Below are 24,220 nucleotides of genomic sequence, written 5' to 3' on the forward strand. Positions count from 1 at the left end.
GCCCTAGTGTAAAGGGGGAAGACTCTGTTGGGGGCTCTGATTTAATGGGGGTGGAATGTGCTTTGCTTTGCTGAAGCTTTTCCTTTTCTGCGGCTCTGATGGGGATCCTGATGTAAGGTTAGCTCTGATGAGGATCCTGATGTAAGGAAAGCTCTGATGAGGATCCTGATGTATGGAAAGCTCTGATGGGAATCTTGATGTAAGGAAAGCTCTGATGGGGATTCTGATGTAAAGAAAGCTCTGATAGGGATCCTGATGTAAAAATAGTTCTTAGTTCTTATCAGGACCCTTAGAAAATAGTGTACAGCTGCTGAAATCACTAAATATGTTCCCACATCCACAGTAAATCAACATGAAAAGTGTGATCACGCTGCCTCAATAACAAAGCAAGGTATTGACTGAAACAAGACAATAAATACTGTAACTAAAAATAAAATAAAAATATAGACATTTCATATACAGTATATAAAGTTCCAGTGCATAATATATCTGTGAACATGCATATAAATACGGTAAATAGTGCAAAAAAGTCCACTTAAAATGAATATAAATATTAAGTCTTCTTATGAATTGTGCAATGGAGAAAGTCTATTCAATAAAGTGCATCTGTCGAGAAAGGCGTTTTAGCAGTCAGAATGTCAGAAGAATACCTGTGAGCAGAGTTCCCATTAAAAGAGCTATCCGGCACATGCGCGTGCGCAATAGCGTGAATAACGGTGCGCGCGCCCACTCCGTGACAGCACTTGGCACCAAGAAGCGCTATTTATAGGAGACTGACAACTTGCTGTCCAGTCTACAGCGTTTCCTGAGACCCTTGCTACTTGTTGAACTACCTCCTGACTACCCCTGCTTGCTGCCAGTCTATGATCCCGGCTTGTCCTGACATTTCTCCTGCCTCTCCCTTAGTCTGTTTACTGTCCTCCTGTTACCGACCCGACCTGCACCCCGACTACTCTTTGCCTCCTGCTTGTACCTGATCTGCCTGCCAGTGTTGATCTGGCCTGCCTGACTGACCTGCTTGTTCCTGCTGTACTACAGAACACCTCCCTGCAGCCTGAGATCTCCAGTTGTTCCTGCCATGCTACAGAACACCTCCCTGCAGCCTGCTGTCTCTAGTTGTTCCTGCTGTGCTACAGAACACCTCCCTGCTGTCTGCTGTATCCAAGCTACCGGTTCCTGCCTGCTTCCTGTACGGCCGCAGCTTCCACCAGCTACCTTCTGCCAGCTTCCTCGCAGTGACATCAGAGGTCCGAACTAGCCCCTGCATCAGCTACCTGTCAGGCACTTGTGCCCCTTTGGCTCGAGAACCCCTGGTAGAGTAGACGGGGCTTGGGAGTGCAGAGGTATACGAGAAGCCGCTCCCTGCATTCTGGGCTCAACTCACAAGGTATGTGACAGCATCACAGAAAAAACACCACGGTAGTTTGAAAATTTGCTCCTTTCACCAGGTGAAGTGCAAGATCCCCTTCATTATAGACCCCAAAAGGGTCAACTAAGCATGTAGGCAAATCTATCTGATGGACCAAACACTGGTGTTCAGGTTCCTTTAAGAGCAATAGGGTTCCCTCTCCAAAATATCTCCACACAGCTCACAAGCAGGTCATACAAACAGAAAAGAACAGCCTCCAATACAGCAATACCTGGGTTAATACCTTCGACAAACCGCACAGACCCCACTTCCTAAAATACACCCACATTTATTTGGTAAAAACAAGCATCCAGCATCTCACTTAATCCAGTGAATACTCCCGTGACCAGGCTCAACCTCTACGCATTACGCCACCAATGCACGTGGCTTCATCTGGAGGAAAACCGGGCGGCAGTGGCAGGGTATATTTATATGAAGAAATTAAAAACAAATGGTAATGGTCGTACATTGTTCCAGTTCATGCATGTGCATTGCATGTGGAAATTTGCGCATGTACACATGCAATATAAGAAGAAAAATGGAAATCAGCCAATCTTGTGTATGCTACACGAAAATGACCAAAAACAGGGACACTTGGTAGTTAAAAGAAATAGAAGTTAACCCCTAGTGAAAAGTAATAACTGCAGTCTAAAAGCAATCAAAAAATAAAAACAAGCAGATTATTACTATCAATATACATCTTACATATGTTAAAAAGTATTACTTAGAGCAAGATAAGAAGAAAAACAACTATAACTAAGAATCCTGTATGTGTTAAAGAATAATGAAAGCAAGTTAGGGATTTTATCAATACCCTTCTACAACATGCCTACTATAGAGAAATAAATGATAAGATATAAAGAAAATAAAAAAGGGGAGTCAGAAAAAGGTGGTGTTTTTTCTGTGAAGCACTTTATTGAACAGACTTTCTTAATTGTACAATTCATAAGAAGATTTATTATTTATATTCAGTTCAAGTGGACTTTTTTTTTTTTTTTACACTATTTATTTATTTGTACTGTATGTTAACGGATATATTTGTGCGCTGGCATTTTATACATATGAAATGTCTATATTTTTAGTTATCTATTGTCAGGTTTTAGTCAATATTATTATTATTATACGAGATTTATATAGCGCCAACAGTTTACGCAGCGCTTTACAATGTATAAGGGGGACAACACAATTACAGTACAGTTCAATACAAAAGGTACAGGAGGGCCCTGCTCGTAGAGCTTACATTCTAAAGGGAGGGGGTGGTGGTACAAAAGGTAATAGCTGCAAAGAATGATTTGATGGGGGGGGCTCAGGGACAGTTATGTGGGTGTGGGATAGGCTTCCCTGAATAAGTGGGTTTTCAGGGATCTCCTAAAGGTGGACAGGGTAGGGGCTGATCGGATATACTGGGGTAGGGAATTCCAGAGGATGGGAGAGGCTCTGGAGAAGTCCTGAAGGCGAGCATGGGAGGAGGTAACAAGGGAGCTAGAGAGCAGGAGGTCTTACTTTGTTATCAATATCAACATCTTACTTTGTTGTTATAGACAATATCTTACTTTGTTATTATATTAGACATGTGCACTGCCGAAAAATGTGTTCGTTTTCGTTTTTTTTTTTCTTTCATTTTTCAGGTCATTTATTATGATCGCAATTTATAAATTCGTAAATTCAAAAATTTGAAAATTTATAAGTTTGTAAATTCGAAAATCCGAAAAGAAGAAAGACAATCCCAAAATTTGAAAGAATAACTGACTAACTTTTTTTTTCATTTTTCAGGTCATTCGTTATGATCGCAAGTCAAAAATTCGTAAATTCAAAAATTCGAAAATTTGTAAATTTGTAAATTCGAAAAGAAGAAAGAAAATTCAAAAATTTGAAAGAATAACTGACTAACTAACTAATAATAACTAACTATTTAATTATAGGTATTGGAATTTCGTTTCAGATTTGGCTGTTAGTGAACATAACGAATACGAATTTATCCGAAGTTACGAATTATCCGAAATAACAAAGGCTGCATCTAAACAATGTAACAGAACAAATTAATAATAAATAATAATAATGTTTTTATTATTATTATTATTATTATTGTTATTTATTATTATTAATTTGTTAAGTTCCATTCATTTAGATACGGCATTCGTTATTTTGGATAATTCCTAACTTCTGATAAATTTGTATTCTTTACGTTCACTAACAGCCAAATTTAAAAGGAAATTTCAATACCTATAATTTAATAATTAGTAATAGTTATGTTATTATTAGTTAGTTATTATTTCCGATTTTCTAATTTTCGGGTTTTCTGATTTTTGGATTTTTTAATTTACAAATTTTAGATTTTCTGACCTTTTGAGTTTCCGAATTTTGCGAATTTTCAAATATACAAATTTTCAAATAATCAAGTTTGCAAATATTCAGAAAAATTCGTAAAACCGGTTTTGACTAAATTTGTTAAAAAACAAATTTAGAACTAAACTAATTGCACGTGTCTATTTGTTATTGAGGCAGCGCGATCGCACATATTAATATTGATCAGGTTGGGTTTTTACTTGACTTTGGTACCTACAGGAGCTTCCCAAAACATTCTGCATCATTTTTAATCATGTACTGCCGTGTAATACAACCTTTTTTGAAGACTGGTTTAGAAATTCTGAATTTAAGAGGATTGAAAATATAGTAAAATTAGATATACCATATATACTTGAGTATAAGTCGACCCGAATATAAGCCGAGGCACCTAATTTTACCACAAAAAACTGGGAAAACATATTGACTTGAGTATAAGCCAAGGGTGGGAGAATGCAGCAGCTACCAGTAAACAATGCCCATCTGCAGCCTCACTGTGCCCATTTGCAGCCTCACTGTACCCAGTTGTAGTCTCATGTGCCCAGTTGTAGTCTCATGTGCCCAGTTGCAGTCTCATGTGCCCAGTTGTAGTCTCATGTGCCCAGTTGCAGTCTCATGTGCCCAGTTGCAGTCTCATGTGCCCAGTTGCAGTCTCATGTGCCCAGTTGCAGTCTCATGTGCCCAGTTGCAGCCGTACCTTTTATTACTAAAACAGCGTGTGTCTCCCGCTGTGTAATGCATTCTGTTCAGCCGTCCATTGAAACAAAGCCCGTCCCGCCTCCTTCTCATCCATCCGTGATAGAAGAACCTTGATACGATGCTGGGAAACTGTATCAGTGTTCCACCTATCACAGATGAGGAGGAGGCGGGGCGGGCTTGGTTTCAATGGACGGCTGAACAGAATGCATTACACAGTGGGAGACACACGCTGTTTTAGTAATAAAAGGTACGGCTCACTCGAGTATAAGCCGAGGGGGAGTTTTTCAGCCTAAAAATGGGCTGAAAAATTCGGCTTATACTCGAGTACATACGGTATGTTTCAGATGTTGTCTCATCTCAACCCCCCCCCCAGTGATGTCACAAACTGCAAAAATTAAAAATAAAACCTCAACTGAAATTTTTGTGAATTGGGTCCATCCAACACTAAAATAAAATGTTTTGTTTGGGGTTAAACTTTAAATGGTTTGTAGATAATATTTAGAATGCTAGATGACTTCAACTATGAAATAGTGAGAAAAGCTGGAGTGACTCCTTTAGTTCTTGCATACATACCGGAGACATTATATGGATTTTTGCAAAAGCAACCAGATCGATTGTTCCTCAGCTGCCATTGCTCATCTGCTTTACACATATTTGTTGAAGGATCTAAAGAGAAAATAGGATATTATTAGATTATGAGGACCAATCAAACTTCTGGGGGACTTTCATAAATCAGATAATATAATGAAGACACACTGAGAAATATGGAATGTTTATAGAGCTGTAAGAATCTATGTAGCTTTTGGAATTCCATATCAACATTTATTGCCTCTCGGACAGGTAACCTACTCAAACTCGCTCCAGTTATGGCCCTTCTAAGTATTAACTTAGACGCTTCCCACCACAATACAAAACAATAGTGGATAATACCCTCATAGCCGCAAGACTTACAATAACCAAATTGTGGAAATCAATTGAAGCCCCTAATCTTGCTGAAGTTATTACAAGACTATATATATAGTGCCTTGAAAAAATATTCATACCCCTTAAAATTTTCCACATTTTGTCATGTTACACCCAAAAATGTAAATGTATTTTATTGGGATTTTATGTGATAGACCAACACAATGTGGCACATAATTGTGAAGTGTAAAGAAAATTATAAATGATACAAATAAATATGTGAAAAGTGTGGGGGAGGGGCATTTGTATGGCGCCCCCCGGAGTCAATACTTTGTAGAACCCCCTTTCTCTACAAGTCTTTTTGGGGATGTCTCTACCAGCTTTGCACATCTAGAGAGGACATTTTTGTCCATTCTGCTTTGCAAAATATCTCAAGTTCTGTCAGATTGGATGGAGAGCGTCTGTGAACAGCAATTTTCAAGTCTTGCCACAGATTCTCAATGGGATTTAGGTCTGGACTGTGACTGGGCCATTCTAACACATGAATATGCTTTGATCGAAACCATTCCATTGTAGCTCTGGCTGGATGTTTCAGGTCGTTGTCCTGCTGGAAGGTGAACCTCCGCCCCAGTCTCAAGTCTTTTGTAGACTCTAAGAGGTTTTCTTCTAAGATTGTCCTGTATTTGGCTCCATCCATCTTCCCATCAACTCTGACCAGCTTCCCTGTCCCTGCTGAAGAAAAGCATCCCCACTACATGATGCTGCCACCACCATGTTTCACGGTGGGGATGGTGTGTTCAGGGTGATGTGCAGTGTTAGTTTTCCCCCACACATAGCATTTTGCTTTTAGGCCAAAAAGTTCAATTTTGGTCTCATCTGACCAGAGCACCTTCTTCCACATTCCACATTTGCTTTGTCCCCCACATGGCTTCTCACAGACTACAAACAGGACTTCTTATGACTTTATTTCACCAATGTCTTTCTTCTTGTCACTCTTCCATAAAGGGCAGATTTGTGGAGAACACGACTAATAGTTGTCCTGTGGACAGATTCTCCCACCTGAGCTGTGGATCTCTGCAGCTCCTCCAGAGTTACCATGGACCTCTTGGCTCTTCTCTGATGAATGCTCTCCTTGCCCGGCCGGTAAGTTTAGGTGGACGGCCATGTCTTGGTAGGTTTGCAGTTGTGTCATACTCTTTCCATTTTCTGATGATGGATTGAACAGAGCTCCGTTTTTTTGTTTTTTTTTGCCATTTTTTGCCATTTTACTGTTCCCTCAGAATCTTCTTGAAAGTTTTAGCATATGCTTTTGAAATGCAACATGTTGTAATATTGTTATGCAACATTTCTTTTAATTGGAATGTATCTCATTTCAGACAGTGAGACTTGCTCTTTCCTTTCTTGTGTTACGTCTCTGAACCTTGATCGTGTCCTGAAGAAGCCTCACGGCAAAACGCATAGATGCACAAGGGCTTATTATACTTACTGTACTATATTTCATTTTTTTTATCTTTTTGAACACTATGTTTATATTATGTACTTTTTTCAATAAATGTTATGAATATTAGTCCTTGATACTTCTCCATTGTTTCCCTGCCTTCAAAGTCTGACTTTGGTTAATTTAATTAGTACCTCTCCCTGTTTCACCTAAACCTGCTTTATCCCTGACCTGTCTGGTGTGTTCCTTGGCCTTCATGATGCTGTTTGTTCCCTAAGGTTCTCTAACAAACCTCTGGGGGATTCACAGAACAGCTGTATTTATACTGAGATTAAATTACACACAGGTGGACTCTATTTACTAATTAGGTGACTTCTGAAGGCAATTGGTTCCACTACATTTTAGTTAGGGGTATCAGAGTAAAGGGGGCTGAATACAAATGCCCCCCACACTTTTCGCATATTTATTTTTATCATTTATCATTTTCCTTCCACTTCACAATTATGAGCCACTTTGTGTTGGTCTATCACATAAAATCCCAATAAAATACATGTATGTTTTGGTTGTAACATGACAAAATGTGGGAAATGTCAAGGGGTATGAATACTTTTTCAAGGTACTATACAAGCACATTACAAATTAATGCTAGCCTGAAAAACTATAACCTAAATCATTTCAAGAGACACTGGCTCAACTGGATTACCCACCCTAAAGACTCTAAAACTACTGAAAGAACTTTATCAACACTCTTAGTTAATGATAAACTCTTTCCGCTCTATTAAGAATGTTGTATACAGGTTATTCCCTTCCTACGTATTAATGATATGAAACCTGTTCTCCACTTCTATATGTCCTATATACAGTTACTGTAGACCCTATAGGGGTAAATAGGGTAGTAATGGTCACAAGCTACCTCAACCAAGAATAATGACTACACTTGCCGGGCTTCTATCGGTTATTTTTTATTTGTCATAATTATTAGGGATGAGCTTCGTGTTCGAGTCAAACCCATGTTCGACTCGAACATCGTCTGTTCGATCGTTCACCGAATTGCAAACGATATGGGCCGTTCACGCCAAATTCATGTGGCGCGTCACTGCCCATAATTCACTGCGGCATCGCAGTGCATTGCTGGCTGATGATTGGCCAAGCATGCACTATGACCCGCATGCTTGGCCAATCACAGCGCCGTCGGTAGAGAGAGTTGTAATTGGCCAAAGCCAAGGTGGCTTTGGCCAATTATGGCTCAGGGGGTTTAGAACACGCCCCACACTATATAAGGCCGCCTGCACGGCGGCCCTGTGTAGTGTGTGTTCCGGTGTGCTGAGAGATAGAGAGAGAGAGAGACAGTGTCATTTGATTTGAGTTAGATAGATTAGGCAGAACAGTCAGTGAGTTAGCTGCACTTACAATGTATTGTGTATATATATATGCATCTCAGGTGTTGTATATATATATATATATATATATATATATATATATATATACACTGTATTCAGTTCAGCTAGATCCGTTCCTGTTATCTTCCTACTGACAGGCAGGCTTGTCTTGTTACAGTATTTACAGCTACCTGAAGAAAATTACTGGTGTTCTTTTGATCCTATTAGTACCACAGTCAGGCAGCTAGACTATTTACAGTTAGTGCAGTGCGTCCTGCTCACAGTGTTCTGCTAAAGCTACAAGTTAGGGTAGTGCGTCCTGCTCACAGTGTTCAGCTAAAACTACAAGTTAGTGTAGTGCGTCCTCCTCACAGTGTTCAGCTAAACCTACAAGTTTTTTTTTGCGAGCTCTGCACAGTGTTCAGCTAAAGCTACCTGTAGAAGGTTGGTGGTGTTCTCATACTACAGGCAGGCAGTTGATTTTGCTAGCTGCAGTATCAGTATATATATATATATATATATATATATATATATATATATCCCAGCTTAGTGCAGCTACAGGCCATTAGTATGTCTGGAAGGCCAAGAAGGAGAGGCAGACAGTCACAAGCCAATAAAAGAGGGCAAGCAGGCTCTGTGTCTAGTGCTGGTCGTGGAGACGGTGCATCCTCATCAGCACGTGGCCGTGGGACACGCTTGGCCTTTGTTTCGGCAGCTGGCCGTGTTGAGCCGCAACATGCGGAAGACTTGGTTGAGTGGATGACCAAGCCGTCCTCACCCTCCTCATCCTCTCTCACCCATGCTCAGGGTACTTTGTCTGGCAAAGCAGCGGCCTCTTCCCTCGGCTCCATGTCATCAGTGACTCCTTCCCCAGCCCCACCATGTCCTCCTGAGGAGTCCCTCGAACTGTTTGATCACAGTGTTGGGTACATGCTCCAGGAGGATGCCCAGCGTTTGGAAGGCTCTGATGATGATACTGAGCTCGATGAAGGCAGTAACGTGAGCACGGAAAGAGGGGGTGCCCAAGAAGGACAGCAATCTGGCAGTCATGCTCCCCCTGCTGCAGCATACTGCCAGGTTTGCTCCAGTGATGAGGAGGGAGGGGATGATGAGGTCACTGAATCAACGTGGGTGCCTGATAGGAAGGAGGAGGAGGAGGAGGAGGAGGAGGCGGCACATCACCAACGAGGCAGGATGCCCTCCAGAGTCCTAAGGGTAGCACACTGACTGCATCACACCCCAAAGCTCCACATGTGCAGGACGCTGCTGTCTCTGCACGTTATTCAAAAAGTTCTTTGGTGTGGGCCTTTTCTGAGACGAGTGCATCAGATCGCACCACTGCTATTTGCAACATATGTCTTAAGCGTATCTCGCGTGGCCAAAACATCTCCCACTTGGGTACCACATGCTTGACCAGACATATGTTGACCTGCCATGCAGTTCGTTGGCAAGCGTATTTAAAAGACCCACACCAAAGAACAAAGAGGACCTCTCCTTGCTCCTCATCAGCTGAGATCTCCAACCCCACTAGACCTTCAGTCCTCTCTGAGACCTGCACTGAGAGGAATGAAGGTGTAGAATTAGGTGTGTCACAGCCAAATACTTGCGGGCAATCTGCTTTCGGTACACCGACTAGACATGTGCATTTCGTTTCGTTCCGAATCGAAATTCGGAGGAATTTTTCATTATTCGGAAATTCGGATGCATCCGAATTTCCGAATTAGAAAAGTAAAGAATTTAAACGAATCCGAAAAAAAGGAACGAATTCGAAAACATATTCGAATCGAATTCGAAAACATATTCGAATCGAAGACAAATTCGAATCGAATTCAAAAACATATTCGAATCGAATTTGAAAAAAATAGAAAAAGTTTTTCTAAAAAAACCAATAAGATAGAATATAAAATAATAAAGCAATATAATGAATATATATATATATATATATATATATATATATATATATATATATATATATATATATATATATATATATATATATATATATTTTTTTTTTTTTTTTTATTCTCTTCTATTTTTTTAATGCTTTTCTTTGCTATTATTTTATATTCTATAATAGTCTTTTCAATTCAAATTCGAATTTCGGAACATGGCTTCTGAAGTTTGAATTTCGTATAGAATGAATTCGAATTTGAATAGAAAAGATTAGAACAGAAGATAATAGAAAAGAAGACTAGAAAAACAATAGAACAGAATAGAAGAAAATATAATATATATATTATATTTTTTTCTATTCTGTTCTATTGTTTTTCTAGTCTATTCTTTTCTATTATTTTCTATTCTATTCTAATCTTTTATATTATATTATATAATATTATATTATATATGAAATTCGAATTTTGGAAGATGTTTTATATATATATATATATATATATATATATATATATATATATATATATATATATATATATATATATATATATATATATATATATATCAATAAAAACAGAATAGAAAAAAATTATATATATATATATCTCAATAAAAACAGAATAGAAAAAAATTATATATTATATATATATATATATATATATATATATATATATATATATATATATATATATATATATATATATATATATATATATGTATATATATATATATTTTTTTTTTTCTATTCTGTTTCTATTGCTTTTCTATGCTATTCGTTTATATTCTATTCTAAACTTTTCTATTCGAATTTGAATTCATTCTATACGAAATTCGAATTTCGGAAGATGGCTTCTGAAAGTGGAATTTCGTATAGAATGAATTCGTATTTGAATAGAAAAGATTAGAATAGAGGATAATAGACTAGACAAACAATAGAACAGAACAGAATAAAATATAATATATATATATATTTTATTCTATTATGTTCTATTGTTTTTCTAGTCTTTTCTCTTCTACTCTATTCTAATCTTTTCTATTCAAATTCAAATTCATTTGATAAGAAATTCAAATTTCGGAAGATGGTTTTATATATATATATATATATATATATATATATATATATATATATATATATATATATATATATATATATATATATATATATATATATATATATATATATATATATATGGTTATACAGAAAAAGAATGAAATAGAATGAAATCGAATTCTAATAGAAAAGACTAGAACAGAAAAACAATAGAACAGAATAGAAAAAAATATATATAAAAAAATATATAAAACCATCTTCCGAAATTAGAATTTAGTACAGAATGAATTCAAATAGAAAAGATTAGAATAGAACAGAAACTAATATAAAAGAATAGCATAGAAAAACAATAGAACAGAATAGGAAAAAAAAATATTCTATTCTAATTTTTTCTATTCAAATTCATTCGGTACCAAATTCCAATTTCGGAAGATGGTTTTTTTATATATATATATATATATATAATATTTATAATATAATATTTCTTTCTATTCTGTTCTACTGTTCTATTGTTTTTCTATTCTATTCTTTTCTATTAGAATTTGATTTCATTCTATTTCTATATAACCATTTTCCGAAATTCGAATTTCGGATAAAATGAATTTGAATTTGAATAGAAAAGATTAGAAGAGAGTAGAAAGAATAGACTAGAAAAACAATAGAACAGAATAGAATAAGATATAATATATATATTATATTTTATTCTGTTCTGTTCTATTGTTTTTCTAGTCTAGTCTTTACTATTATTTTCTATTCAAATTCAAATTCATTCTATACGAAATTCGAATTTCAGAAGCCATCTTCCGAAATTCGAATTTCGTATAGAATGAATTCAAGTTTGAATAGAAAAGTTTAGAATAGAATAAAAAAGAATAGCCTAGAAAAACAATGAAACAGAATAGAAAAAAATATAATATATATATATTATATTTTATTCTCTTCTGTTCTATTGTTTTTCTAGTCTATTCGATTTCTATTATTTTCTATTCTAATCTTTTCTATTCAAATTCGAATTCACTCTATACGAAAATCTAATTTTAGAAGCCATCTTCCGAAATTCGAATTTCGCATGGAATTAATTAAAATTCGAATAGAAAAGTTTAGAATAGAATAGAAAAGAATAGCATAGAAAAATAATGGAACAGAATAGAAAAAATATAATATATATATATAACCATCTTCCGAAATTGGAATTTGGTACAGAATGAATTCCAATTCGAATAGAAAAGATTAGAATAAAATATATTATATTTTTTTCTATTCTGTTCTATTGTTTTTCTATGCTATTCTTTTATATTTTCTATTCTATCCTAATCTTTTCTATTGGAATTCAATTTCATTCTATACGAATTTCAAATTTCGCAAAATGGTTACATATAGTTTACTTTTTCAAATTCAGTTAATGTTTTTTTCGAATGTGGTAGAATTTTTTCGAATTTGATAGTTTTTTTTGAATGTGGTAGAATTTTTTCGAATTTGATAGTTTTTTTCGAATGTGGTAGAATTTTTTCAAATTTGATAGTTTTTTTCGAATGTGGCAGAATTTTTTCGAATTTGATAGTTTTTTTCGAATGTGGTAGAATTTTTTCGAATATGATAGTTTTTTTCGAATATGGTCGAATTTTTTCGAATACGGTCGAATTTTTTCGAATGCGGTCAAATTTTTTTTGAATTTGAATTCGAAACGAAACAAATTCCGAAAACGAATGTAACGAATGCAACAAATTTAACTAAACGAATTTAGTTAAATAACGAATCGAAACGAAACGAAACTAAACAAATTTTTTCATCCTACACATGTCATCAGATTGTACCAGGCAAATTTCCCTGCCCCAGCTGCTGCACCGCCAAAAGAAGTTCGCTCCCAGCCATCCACATGCCAGCGGTTAAATGCTAGCTTGGCAAAATTGCTAGCACTTCAACTGCTGCCTTTTCAGTTGGTAGACTCTGCCCCCTTCCGTGAGTTTGTGGAATGTGCGGTTCCTCAGTGGCAGGTACCCAAACGCCACTTTTTCTCACGGAAGGTGATTCCGACTCTCTACCGGCATGTGGAAGGCAATGTCCATGCCTCGCTGGACAGGGCGGTCAGCGGTAAAGTGCATATTACCGCTGACTCATGGTCCAGCAGGCATGGACAGGGACGTTACCTAAGTTTCACGGCACATTGGGTGACTCTGCTGGCAGCTGGGAAGGATGCAGGACAAGGTGCAGTAGTGTTGGAGGTTGTTCCGCCACCACGCCTCCAAAATGCCACTACTAATGATTGTGACACACCTCTCTCCTCCACCCCCTCCTCTTCTTCATCCTCCATGGCCTCTTCCTGTGCTTTGTCCTCGGAAACCAGTGGTGCACCGTAGGCGTTCAAGGGGCTACGCATGTACGCAGGCCAAAAGATACCATGCGGTGCTTGAGCTGGTGTGCTTGAGGGACAGGAGCCACACTGGGGCAGAGGTTCTGTCAGCTCTGCAGGGGCGGGACAGAGGTGGTTGATGCCACGCCAACTTAAGGCAGGAATGTTGGTTTGCGACAATGGCACCAACCTTCTCTCTGCCCACCTACAGGGACATATTAACCATGTGCCCTGTTTGGCTCACGTCCTTAACTTGATGGTGCAGCGGGCAGGTACCCGGGCTTACAGGATGTCCTGAGGCAGGCCAGGAAAGTCTGTGTGCATTTCCACCGGTCATATAATGCCAGTGCTCGGCTGGCGGACCTCCAAAAGGAGTTTAACCTGCCCAAGAACCGCCTAATCTGTGAATGCCTCAGCAAACCTACGCTGCATGGCCTCCCTGATCCTGCAAAGCCTGCGGAAGGATCCTCGTATTCGTGATATCAAGGAGAAGGACCAATACTGACTGGCAACCCTCCTTGATCCACGTTTCAAGGGTAAGGTTGCGGACCTTATCTTGCCATCACAGAGGGAGCAGAGGATGAAACATCTTCGGGAGGCCTTGCAGAAAGGTCTGTGTAACGCGTTTCCAGAGATTGGGAGGTTACAAACTCCTGTTTCTGGACAACGTGTTGCTGAGACTTCAGTCAGTCAAAGAAGAAGCGGTGGAGAAGGTAGCCGTCTGACCGATGCGTTCAGACAATTTTTTAGTCCGCAGCCCCAAGGTATGATCGGTTCCAGCAACCATCGCCAGCGTCTGTTTTACATGGAGCAGGAATACCTAGGGGCAGGATCTGACTTGGACACCTTTCCCACCAAAAATCCTCTGGGTTACTGGGTCTTGAGGATGGATCACTGGTCAGAGCTTGCACAGTATGCAATTGAGCTACTGACCTGTCCTGCATCCAGCGTTCTTTCAGAACGCACATTCAGTGCTGCTGGAGGCGTGGTAACCGATCAAAGGGTGGGTCTATCCACCGACTCGGTTGATCGACTGACCTTCATAAAAATGAATCAGTCTTGGATCACCACCAGCTACCAAGCACCTGATGCTGATGTAACCAAATATTTTTTTTTGAAATCTCAGATCCCTTCAAAGACTGCTTATGCTGATGCTGAGTGACTATCCCTGAGTAATTATCCTCTTCCTCCTCAATGATCACACTGATAGCTTGTAAGAACATTTTTGGTTCTGGGCGCCGTCACCAGTGCCTAAGGCCCAATTTTTCAGCCCCTGTTTAACAGGGGCGTGTAATTACAATTTTTGATGCAATACTTTGCAGCAGGGCTCGTTCCTGCGTTCCAACTAGAGTATCTGTGAGGGGTTGCAGTGTTGTGGCACCAGCACCAGTGCCTAAGGTCCAATTTTTCAGCCCCTGTTCAACAGGGGCATGTAATTACAATTCTTGATCTAATATTTCACAGCTGGGCCCTGTGAGGGCTTACAGTGTTGTGACCACAACAACACCTAAGGCCCAAATTTCTGCTGAGTATATAGGGCAGGCCCCTACTTTCAAACATCTAACTTACAAATGACTCCTACTTGCAAATGGAAGGAGACAACAGGAAGTGAGATAAAATCTACCCCTAGGAAGGGAAATTCTCTCCTGTAAGAGTTAATATGGGAAAAACATTTCTCCTTTCCACTGATGCTTTATCACCAATCCTTGTTTCACAAAAAAACCCACATTTTCAAAAAACATTTGTCATTGGGACAAAAAGTGAGGTGAAATCTTCTGAAGAGGAGGAAAGACAGCAAAGCAAATGTCACAGGGGTGATAACCCTTCCCTATGTTTTCCAAAAAGCTTAAAAAAGATTTTTTGGCTGGAGCTAAACACGTTAAAAAAGTACCCGTTCAAAATTACAAACAGATTCTACTTAACAACAAACCTACAGTCCTTGTCTTGTTTGCACCGCCTGTATCAGGGGCGGATCCAGGGGGGGGCAATTGCTCCCCCCGAGAAATATTACTGACTGCCGAGTGTCTCTCTCACTGTTTAGAACCAGAAGCAGCGCCAGTGTTGTTGAACAGCCACGCTCCTGGCCTGGACTCTCACTGGTTGCTAACACCTGCCCGCCTAGCGTGTAGCAACCAGTGATGTCATGTCAGACTGAGCCAAGGAGGAGGAGAGGGAGGTCCCAGCTTTCAGAGTGGAGCGAGCGGAGGAGGATTTAACTTCTTTCTCCTCCACGCCTAGTGTGTGAATGTTGGCTCCACCCACCTCCTCCCTCTATCTTCTCCAGGGACAGCTCCAGCGTGGCGTGAGTGAGGGAGGGGAACTTCCTTGGCTGTAGAGAGGTGAGAGGATTGTATGCACTATGCATGCCACTTTTCCCTTAACATATGCAAACAGCATGCCTACCGATGCCTGACTCCTATCACAGCATCTGTTACACTGACACAGATCCTCAGTGTCTGGGAGCTGTCTGGGGGAGGGGTGCTGATGTTCTCCTAACCAGCAGGAGCCCGGGAGGAAGGACATCTCCCATGCTGTTATGATAAGGTTAGTACATTTGTTAGGGAGATGTTGTGTAATTATTGTGCTAGGGGACAGACTGCTGCTTCCCCCATGTAATGTGCTCTCTTGTGCCCACCATGTCATGTGCTGTGCATTGCAGTGCCCACTATGTTGTGCTGTGCCTTGCAGTGCCCCCATGTAATGAGCGGCACATGACCATGTCATGTGCATTGCAGTGCCCCCATGTAATGTGCTGTGCTCACTATGTCATGTGCTGTGCATTGCAGTGCCCCCATGTAATGTGCTGTGCCCACCATGTCATGTCATGTGCATTGCAGTGCCCCCATGTAATGTGCTGTGCCCACTATGTCATGTGCTGTGCATTGCAGTGCCCACCATGTAATGTGCTGTGCCCACCATGTCATGTCATGTGCATTGCAGTGCCCCCATGTAATGTGCTGTGCCCACCATGTCATGTCATGTGCATTGCAGTGCCCCCATGTAATGTGCTGTGCCCACTATGTCATGTGCTGTGCATTGCAGTGCCCACCATGTAATGTGCTGTGCCCACCATGTCATGTCATGTGCATTGCAGTGCCCCCATGTAATGTGCTGTGCCCACTATGTCATGTGCTGTGCATTGCAGTGCCCCCATGTAATGTGCTGTGCACACCATGTCATGTCATGTGCATTGCAGTGCCCCCATGTAATGTGCTGTGCCCACTATGTCATGTGCTGTGCATTGCAGTGCCCACCATGTAATGTGCTGTGCCGACCATGTCATGTGCTGTGCATTGCCCTTCATGTGATGTGCAGTGCCCCCTATGTCGTGCTGTGCCTTGCAGTGCCCACCATGTCATGTGCTGTGCCTTGCAGTGTCCACCATGTAATGTGCAGTGCCCACCATGTCATGTGATGTGCCATGCAGTGCCCCCATGTAATGTGCTGTGCCCACCATGTCATGTCATGTGCATTGCAGTGCCCCCATGTAATGTGCTGTGCCCACTATGTCATGTGCTGTGCATTGCAGTGCCCACCATGTAATGTGCTGTGCCCACCATGTCATGTCATGTGCATTGCAGTGCCCCCATGTAATGTGCTGTTCCCACTATGTCATGTGCTGTGCATTGCAGTGCCCCCATGTAATGTGCTGTGCACACTATGTCATGTGCTGTGCATTGCAGTGCCCACCATGTAATGTGCTGTGCCGACCATGTCATGTGCTGTGCATTGCCCTTCATGTGATGTGCAGTGCCCCCTATGTCGTGCTGTGCCTTGCAGTGCCCACCATGTCATGTGCTGTGCCTTGCAGTGTCCACCATGTAATGTGCAGTGCCCACCATGTCATGTGATGTGCCATGCAGTGCCCCCATGTAATGTGCTGTGCCCACCATGTCATGTCATGTGCATTGCAGTGCCCCCATGTAATGTGCTGTGCCCACTATGTCATGTGCTGTGCATTGCAGTGCCCACCATGTAATGTGCTGTGCCGACCATGTCATGTGCTGTGCATTGCCCTTCATGTGATGTGCAGTGCCCCCTATGTCGTGCTGTGCCTTGCAGTGCCCACCATGTCATGTGCTGTGCCTTGCAGTGTCCACCATGTAATGTGCAGTGCCCACCATGTCATGTGATGTGCCATGCAGTGCCCCCATGTAATGTGCTGTGCCCACCATGTCATGTCATGTGCATTGCAGTGCCCCCATGTAATGTGCTGTGCCCACTATGTCATGTGCTGTGCATTGCAGTGCCCACCATGTAATGTGCTGTGCCCACCATGTCATGTCATGTGCATTGCAGTGCCCCCATGTAATGTGCTGTTCCCACTATGTCATGTGCTGTGCACTGCAGTGCCCCCATGTAATGTGCTGTGCACACCATGTTATGTCATGTGCATTGCAGTGCCCCCATGTAATGTGCTGTGCCCACTATGTCATGTGCTGTGCATTGCAGTGCCCACCATGTAATGTGCTGTGCCGACCATGTCATGTGCTGTGCATTGCCCTTCATGTGATGTGCAGTGCCCCCTATGTCGTGCTGTGCCTTGCAGTGCCCACCATGTCATGTGCTGTGCCTTGCAGTGTCCACCATGTAATGTGCAGTGCCCACCATGTCATGTGATGTGCCATGCAGTGCCCACCATGTAATGTGCAGTGCCCACCATGTCATGTGATGTGCCATGCAGTGCCCGCCATGTCATGCACTGTGCCCGCCATGTAATGTGCAGTGCACACCATGTCATGTGATGTGCCATCCAGTGCCCACTATGTCATGTGCAATGCCCACCATGTCATGGGCTGTGCCATTCAGTGCCCGCCATGTAATGTGCAGTGCCCACCATGTCATGTGCTGTGCCTTGCAATGCCCGCTATGTAATTTGCAGTGTCCACCATGTCATGTGCCGTGCCATGCAGTGATCCCACCATGTAATGTGCAGTGCCCATCATGTAATGCGCTGTGCCATGCAGTGCCCACCATGTCATGTGCAGTTCCCACCATGTCATGTGCTGTGTTGTGCCCACCCTGCCATGTGTTGTGCCCAGCATGTAGTGTGTTGTGCCCACTGTGTCATGTGATGTGCCATGCAGTGCCCACCATGTAATGTGCAGTGCCCACCATGTCATGTGATGTGCCATGCAGTGCCCACCATGTCATGCACTGTGCCCGCCATGTAATGTGCAGTGCACACCATGTCATGTGATGTGCCATCCAGTGCCCACTATGTCATGTGCAATGCCCACCATGTCATGGGCTGTGCCATTCAGTGCCCGCCATGTAATGTGCAGTGCCCACAATGTCATGTGCTGTGCCTTGCAATGCCCGCTATGTAATTTGCAGTGTCCACCATGTCATGTGCCGTGCCATGCAGTGATCCCACCATGTAATGTGCAGTGCCCATCATGTAATGCGCTGTGCCATGCAGTGCCCACCATGTCATGTGCAGTTCCCACCATGTCATGTGCTGTGTTGTGCCCACCCTGCCATGTGTTGTGCCCAGCATGTAGTGTGTTGTGCCCACTGTGTAATGTGCTGTGCTGTTCAGCAGTGCCCACCATGTCATGTGCAGTTCCTAACATGTAATGTGCAGTTGCATTGCCCACCATGAAATGTGCTATGCCATGCAGTGCCCACCATGTAATGTGTTGTGCCCACCATGTAATGTGCTGTGCCATTCAGTGCCCACCATGTAATGCGCTGTGCCCACCACGTCATGTGCTGTGCCATGCAGTGCCCACGATGTAATGCGCTGTACCCACCATGTAATGTGCTGTGCCATGCAGTGCCCACCATGTCATGTGCTGTGTTGTGCCCATCATGTCATGTGCTGTGTTGTGCCCACCATGTCATGTGCTGTGTTGTGCCCACCATGTCATGTGCTGCACCATGCAGTGCCTACCATCTAATGTGCTGTACTCACCATGTAATGTGCTGTACATTGTCCACCATGGCATGTGCCGCGCAGTACCCACAATGGAATGTACTGTGCAGGGCTCACCATGTCATGTGTGGTGTCCACCATTTAATTTGCTGTGCTCACAATGTAATGTGCTGTGTCGTGCAGTGCCCACCATGTCATGTGGTCTCATGCAGTGTCCACCTTGTCATGTGCTGTGCAGTGCCCCCCCATGCCATGTGCAGTACCCACCATATAATGTGCTGTGCCCACCATATAATGCGCAGTGCCCACTTGTAATGTGCAGTGCCCACCATGTCATGTGCTGTGCCCATCATATAAGGTCCTGTGCCCACCGTGTGCATGTGCTGTGTTGTGCCCACCATGCAATGTGCTGTGTTGTGGAGTACCAACCATGTCATGTGCTGTGCCCACCATATAATGAACTGTGCCTACCTTGTAATGTGCTGTATTGGGCAGTGCCAATCGTGTAATGTGCTGTGCCCACCATGTAATGTACTGTGCTTTGCCCACCATTAAATGTGCTGTATCCATGTATCCACCATGTAATGTGTTGCGCCAACCATGTAATGTACTGTGCTATTCCCCCCCCCCCCGTGTTATGTACTATGCTATGCCTCCCACAGACTCACCCACTCACTCCCACCCCCCTCTCTCTTTCACCCCCCTCACCCCCTCTCTCTCATCCCCTCTCTTTCACCCTGTTCTCTCTCTCACCCCCTTCACCCCCACCACCCTCTCTCTCTTTCACCCTCTATTCCCCTTTTTCTCACCCCCTCTCTCTCGTCCCCTCTCTCTCACCCCCTCTCTCTCTCTCTTATTCACCCCCTTTCTCTCTCTTTCCCCCCTCCCTCTCATCCCCTCTCTTTCAACCCCCCATCTCGCTATCACCCCCCCCCCTCAACCACTGTCTCACACCCCTCTCTCTCTTTAATTTAAATTTAACAAAAAATTGTTTGTGTTTTCATTTTATTTATTTCCATAAAAAGGCCCACCAAAATCCTTAGCACCAGGCCCATGTTGCTCTTAATCTGGCCCTGTAAGCAACACCTTGTTTTCTGCCAGTGCCCCTCCCGAGACTTGACTCTGGATCCGCCCCTGGCCTGTATACTGCTGTTCAGAGTATATAGGGCCTGGTGGCCCCACACCTTTCCTTATTTTAATTTGGGTGTGGGGTTCCCCTTAATATCCATACAAGACCCAAAGGGCCTGGTAATGGACTGGGGGGTACCCATGGTGTTTGTCTCACTGATTTTCATCCATATTGCCAGGACCCGACATGACATTAAACCCGCAAGCAGTTTTAAATGAGATTTTTTCCTTTAAAAATGACATTTGGTGCAGGGACTGTTCTAAACACGGGAAACACGCGCCACTTTACAGGCATACTATAGACACCCCCCAGGTACCATATTTAAAGGAATATTTCACTTTTTTTTACTTTAAGCATCATTAAAATCACTGCTCCCGAAAAAACTGCCATTTTTAAAAGTTTTTTTTGCATTGATACATGTCCCCTGGGGTAGGACCCGGGTCCCCAAACCCTTTTTAGGACAATACCATGCAAATTAACCTTAAAATGAGCACTTTTGATTTTGAACGTTCGAGTCCCATAGACGTCAATGGGGTTCTAACGTTCGTGCAAATTTTCGGTCCGTTCGCAGGTTCTGGTGCGAACCGAACCGGGGGGTGTTCGGCTCATCCCTAATAATTATAACTATGATTCAGATATTGTATGGATACCAATCCTGTCTTCTATAGAGAGAGCAAAATTAGTTTTTTTGCATTCTATTCTGTAACCTTCATATATACCAAATAAAAATCCTTTGAAAGATAAATATAAAACAAAAAACAATGGAATGTATTGTAGAATGAGTGAATTGGTTTGGAAACCCAATGAATCTGAAAATTGGGAATTTTTAAACCTTATATGCAAGGAAGTCCATCAAGTCTGCCTTTTACCTTCTATCAAATCAAAAAATGATGAAACAGCCGTTCTCCTCCATTGGTCTCATTAACACGGATTATGGGAAGAGTTTTTCAAACTTGATTTTGTCACAAAACAGTGATGACATCTTCATTAAAATTTAATTGAAATGAGCCTTTATTTTTGTCATGACGCACACCTAGGTGAGATTAACATATGAGAAGAAATAAAGTTCCCCATCTATGTGTGTAGTCTTGTAACAGCTCTCTGTTCAGAGCAGAAGGGAGAACTGAGTGATCGGAGGTGCTTGATTGCTCAGTTCTTGGGGTGGAGCTGGTGGGAGACAGCTGTAGCTGGGATTGGTGAGGTTAGTATGATGTTTTTTTTGTTTTTTTTTGTTTACTATTCCTATACTTCTCTTTTAAACCTTAAAGCGAAGTTCCACCCACTTTTAAAACTTTTTCTCTAAATGATTATTAAACCATATAGATAAAGCATTGTAAATTTTTATTTTTGTCTCCTTACCCAGATACTGCAGTTTTCCATCCAATTTCCGGCTCCTGCCACCCGCGGATGTGTCCGTCATATCCGGCGGCGCACTGTCTCCTGGGAGTTTTGTGTCATAATTCAGTGTGGATGGCAGCCACTCGTGATCGTGATATTCCGAAACTGGTAGTGACACGATGATGACAGTTGCCATCACAACAGGGGCAGGCACTTTCCGGCGACCCCGCTCGTTGCGATGGCAATGTCAGAAGTTGACGGCGCTGTGAGCCACACACACTGCGCATGCGCGAGAACGGGTGTGGTGCATGCTATTTGCTCAGCAGCACCGTATCCCGGAAGATAGTGCTGGTGGGCTTCACATGCCCACAAGAAAAATGGAAAATGCCAGGAGACAATAATAAAAGATATCTTTTGATTGCAAATATATATATATATATGAGTTCTAATCCAAAGATATTAATCTTAAAAAAAAAATTATATACAGTTGGAACTTCACTTTAATAGGTATAATGACTAGAAAAAAAATAATTCATCACTTACCTGTACAATAAGTTGAGGAGTACAACAAGGAGCCTGGAATTCCGATTAATTTGTACACATAGTATCCCTGTGGACACGCCTTAACCTGGATAGTTAATGAGCTGGAGCAGCAGCCTAGAGACGAATGGGCACAAGAAGTGCGATTTACAATGCCATCTCTGATCACCGGATGTGTTCCACTCATCCACACTGGGCCGACTGATTTACATCTATATTCGGGTACACAGTATTCTGGTATACGAACACCTCCACTACCAACAAACTGATACCACCCATTCTTGAAACTATCATAGCTAGAGATTGAGTATACTGTGTTGTCTGTGCTTCTCCAGGGTTCATCTAGCACAGTGCGGTCTACACAAGGATCAGAGCAGGAATAGGAGCCACGGGACTTGGTACATTCAATTCCAAAGCCACAGACACCTCTCTGGCACTCATCAATTTCACAATAGAACCCGTTCCCGTAGTATCCATCAGGACACACACAGGTATATCCAAAAATAATGTAAATGCACTTTGCTACAGGATGACATCCGTGTAGACTAGGATTTTCACACTCATTGAAGGGAACACAGGAACCATGTGAATGGATGTAACCCCTTGGACAGAGGCAGATATAAGAGCCAATGGTGTTCTGACAAGTGCCAACAGAGCAGTTGTGTGTTCGGGAGTCGGTGCACTCATCAATGTCGGAACAGTCAAATCCATTTCCAAAGAAGCCGTCCTTGCAGGAACAATGGAATCCGTCACATAGAGCATATGGATGACATTGTGAACAGTCTACTGCAGCTGTAGAAAAAAAGTGAAGAAAAAAAAAACAATAAACGGACTGGAACTAAAAACATCCATCCTAAAATCTTCTCCTGTCTTTACTGGCTTTCTTCTGGATTCATCAATGCCAAACCAAAGCTGTACATAGATCATTCTGAGCTGTCACTGCTGACTACACATTGTTGACTTGTTAAAGTTTGTGTGATGAAGAAGGCCCTGATGAAGTCACATGTGCTGTGACGCAACGCGTCAGAGGGAGCTGGGCGATGTCACTTCCGTGTCACGGGTGGGCTAGAAGTTCCATAGTGGAATTCACTGCACTTTGCTACGCTTGTTTTATCCTACTAAATGTGAGTGTAAAATTGTTTATCAATTTTTAATAAAGTATAAAAACGAACATACAGTATAGAGAAAGAGTCTTTCTGCCTATATATGATTACGCCATGGGAGATATCTGGAGAAATGGGAGCGATATGAGAGACCCTAGCACCTAAGAAGAAGTGTGTTAACAAGCTTGTTTGATCTAGAAAGTGTCCACTTCACACTACGCTGGTCAGTTTGTAGACTACCATCAGTGACTGATTGTTACAACTATGATGCAACACGGAGCGACACAGGAAATCATTTTTGCCTGTAGCAATTAAGTTATAGAATTCTTCTCTGGGAGGGCTGGAGGTGAAGATTTAATTCTGGTTTGGTGTATTTTTTTTTGCATTTGGTAGTTTGACTTTCTGTTATTTAGTCTATGTTGTATGTTAATTGTATGGATAGTTTTATTTGTAGTGTAGTTTTAATTTGCATTATTTGGTGCTGATGGCTGTTATTGGTAATTTTATTGTGTTTTTGTATCTTGTTCTGTTCATTGTTGTGATCTTTGTGTTGTCTTTGTTGAGTGTGGATTTGTCACGAAAATTTCCCAATTTCCCATTTGGGATTAATAAAGTATTCTGTATTCTGTATAAGGATATAGTGTAGCTCAAACTTAGAGGTGAGAGGCCACCCACATAGTAGTTTGAAACACGTGGTGGATGTTATCCTCCCTTGGATATCTTGGTTGTCACATGGGATCACCTTTAACCACTTGCCGACCGCTGCACGCT

The 24,220-nt window shown here is 41.7% G+C and overlaps 1 protein-coding gene across 1 annotated transcript in view; it reads right to left on the reverse strand.

The window, feature by feature from the left end:
• Window positions 1–24,220, reverse strand: part of LOC141147430 (pancreatic secretory granule membrane major glycoprotein GP2-like) — a 49,354-nt gene that overhangs the window by 17,201 nt on the left and 7,933 nt on the right. Inside the window, exons 2-3 of the mRNA XM_073634666.1 lie at window positions 22,350–23,138; window positions 5,024–5,116 (exon numbers count right to left, since the gene is read on the reverse strand). Coding sequence (XP_073490767.1) covers window positions 5,024–5,116; window positions 22,350–23,138 — 882 coding nt within the window. The remainder of the gene's footprint in view (window positions 1–5,023; window positions 5,117–22,349; window positions 23,139–24,220) is intronic.

The sequence above is a fragment of the Aquarana catesbeiana genome, linkage group LG06, assembly GCF_042186555.1.
Source record: "Aquarana catesbeiana isolate 2022-GZ linkage group LG06, ASM4218655v1, whole genome shotgun sequence".
Lineage (NCBI taxonomy): Eukaryota > Metazoa > Chordata > Amphibia > Anura > Ranidae > Aquarana > Aquarana catesbeiana.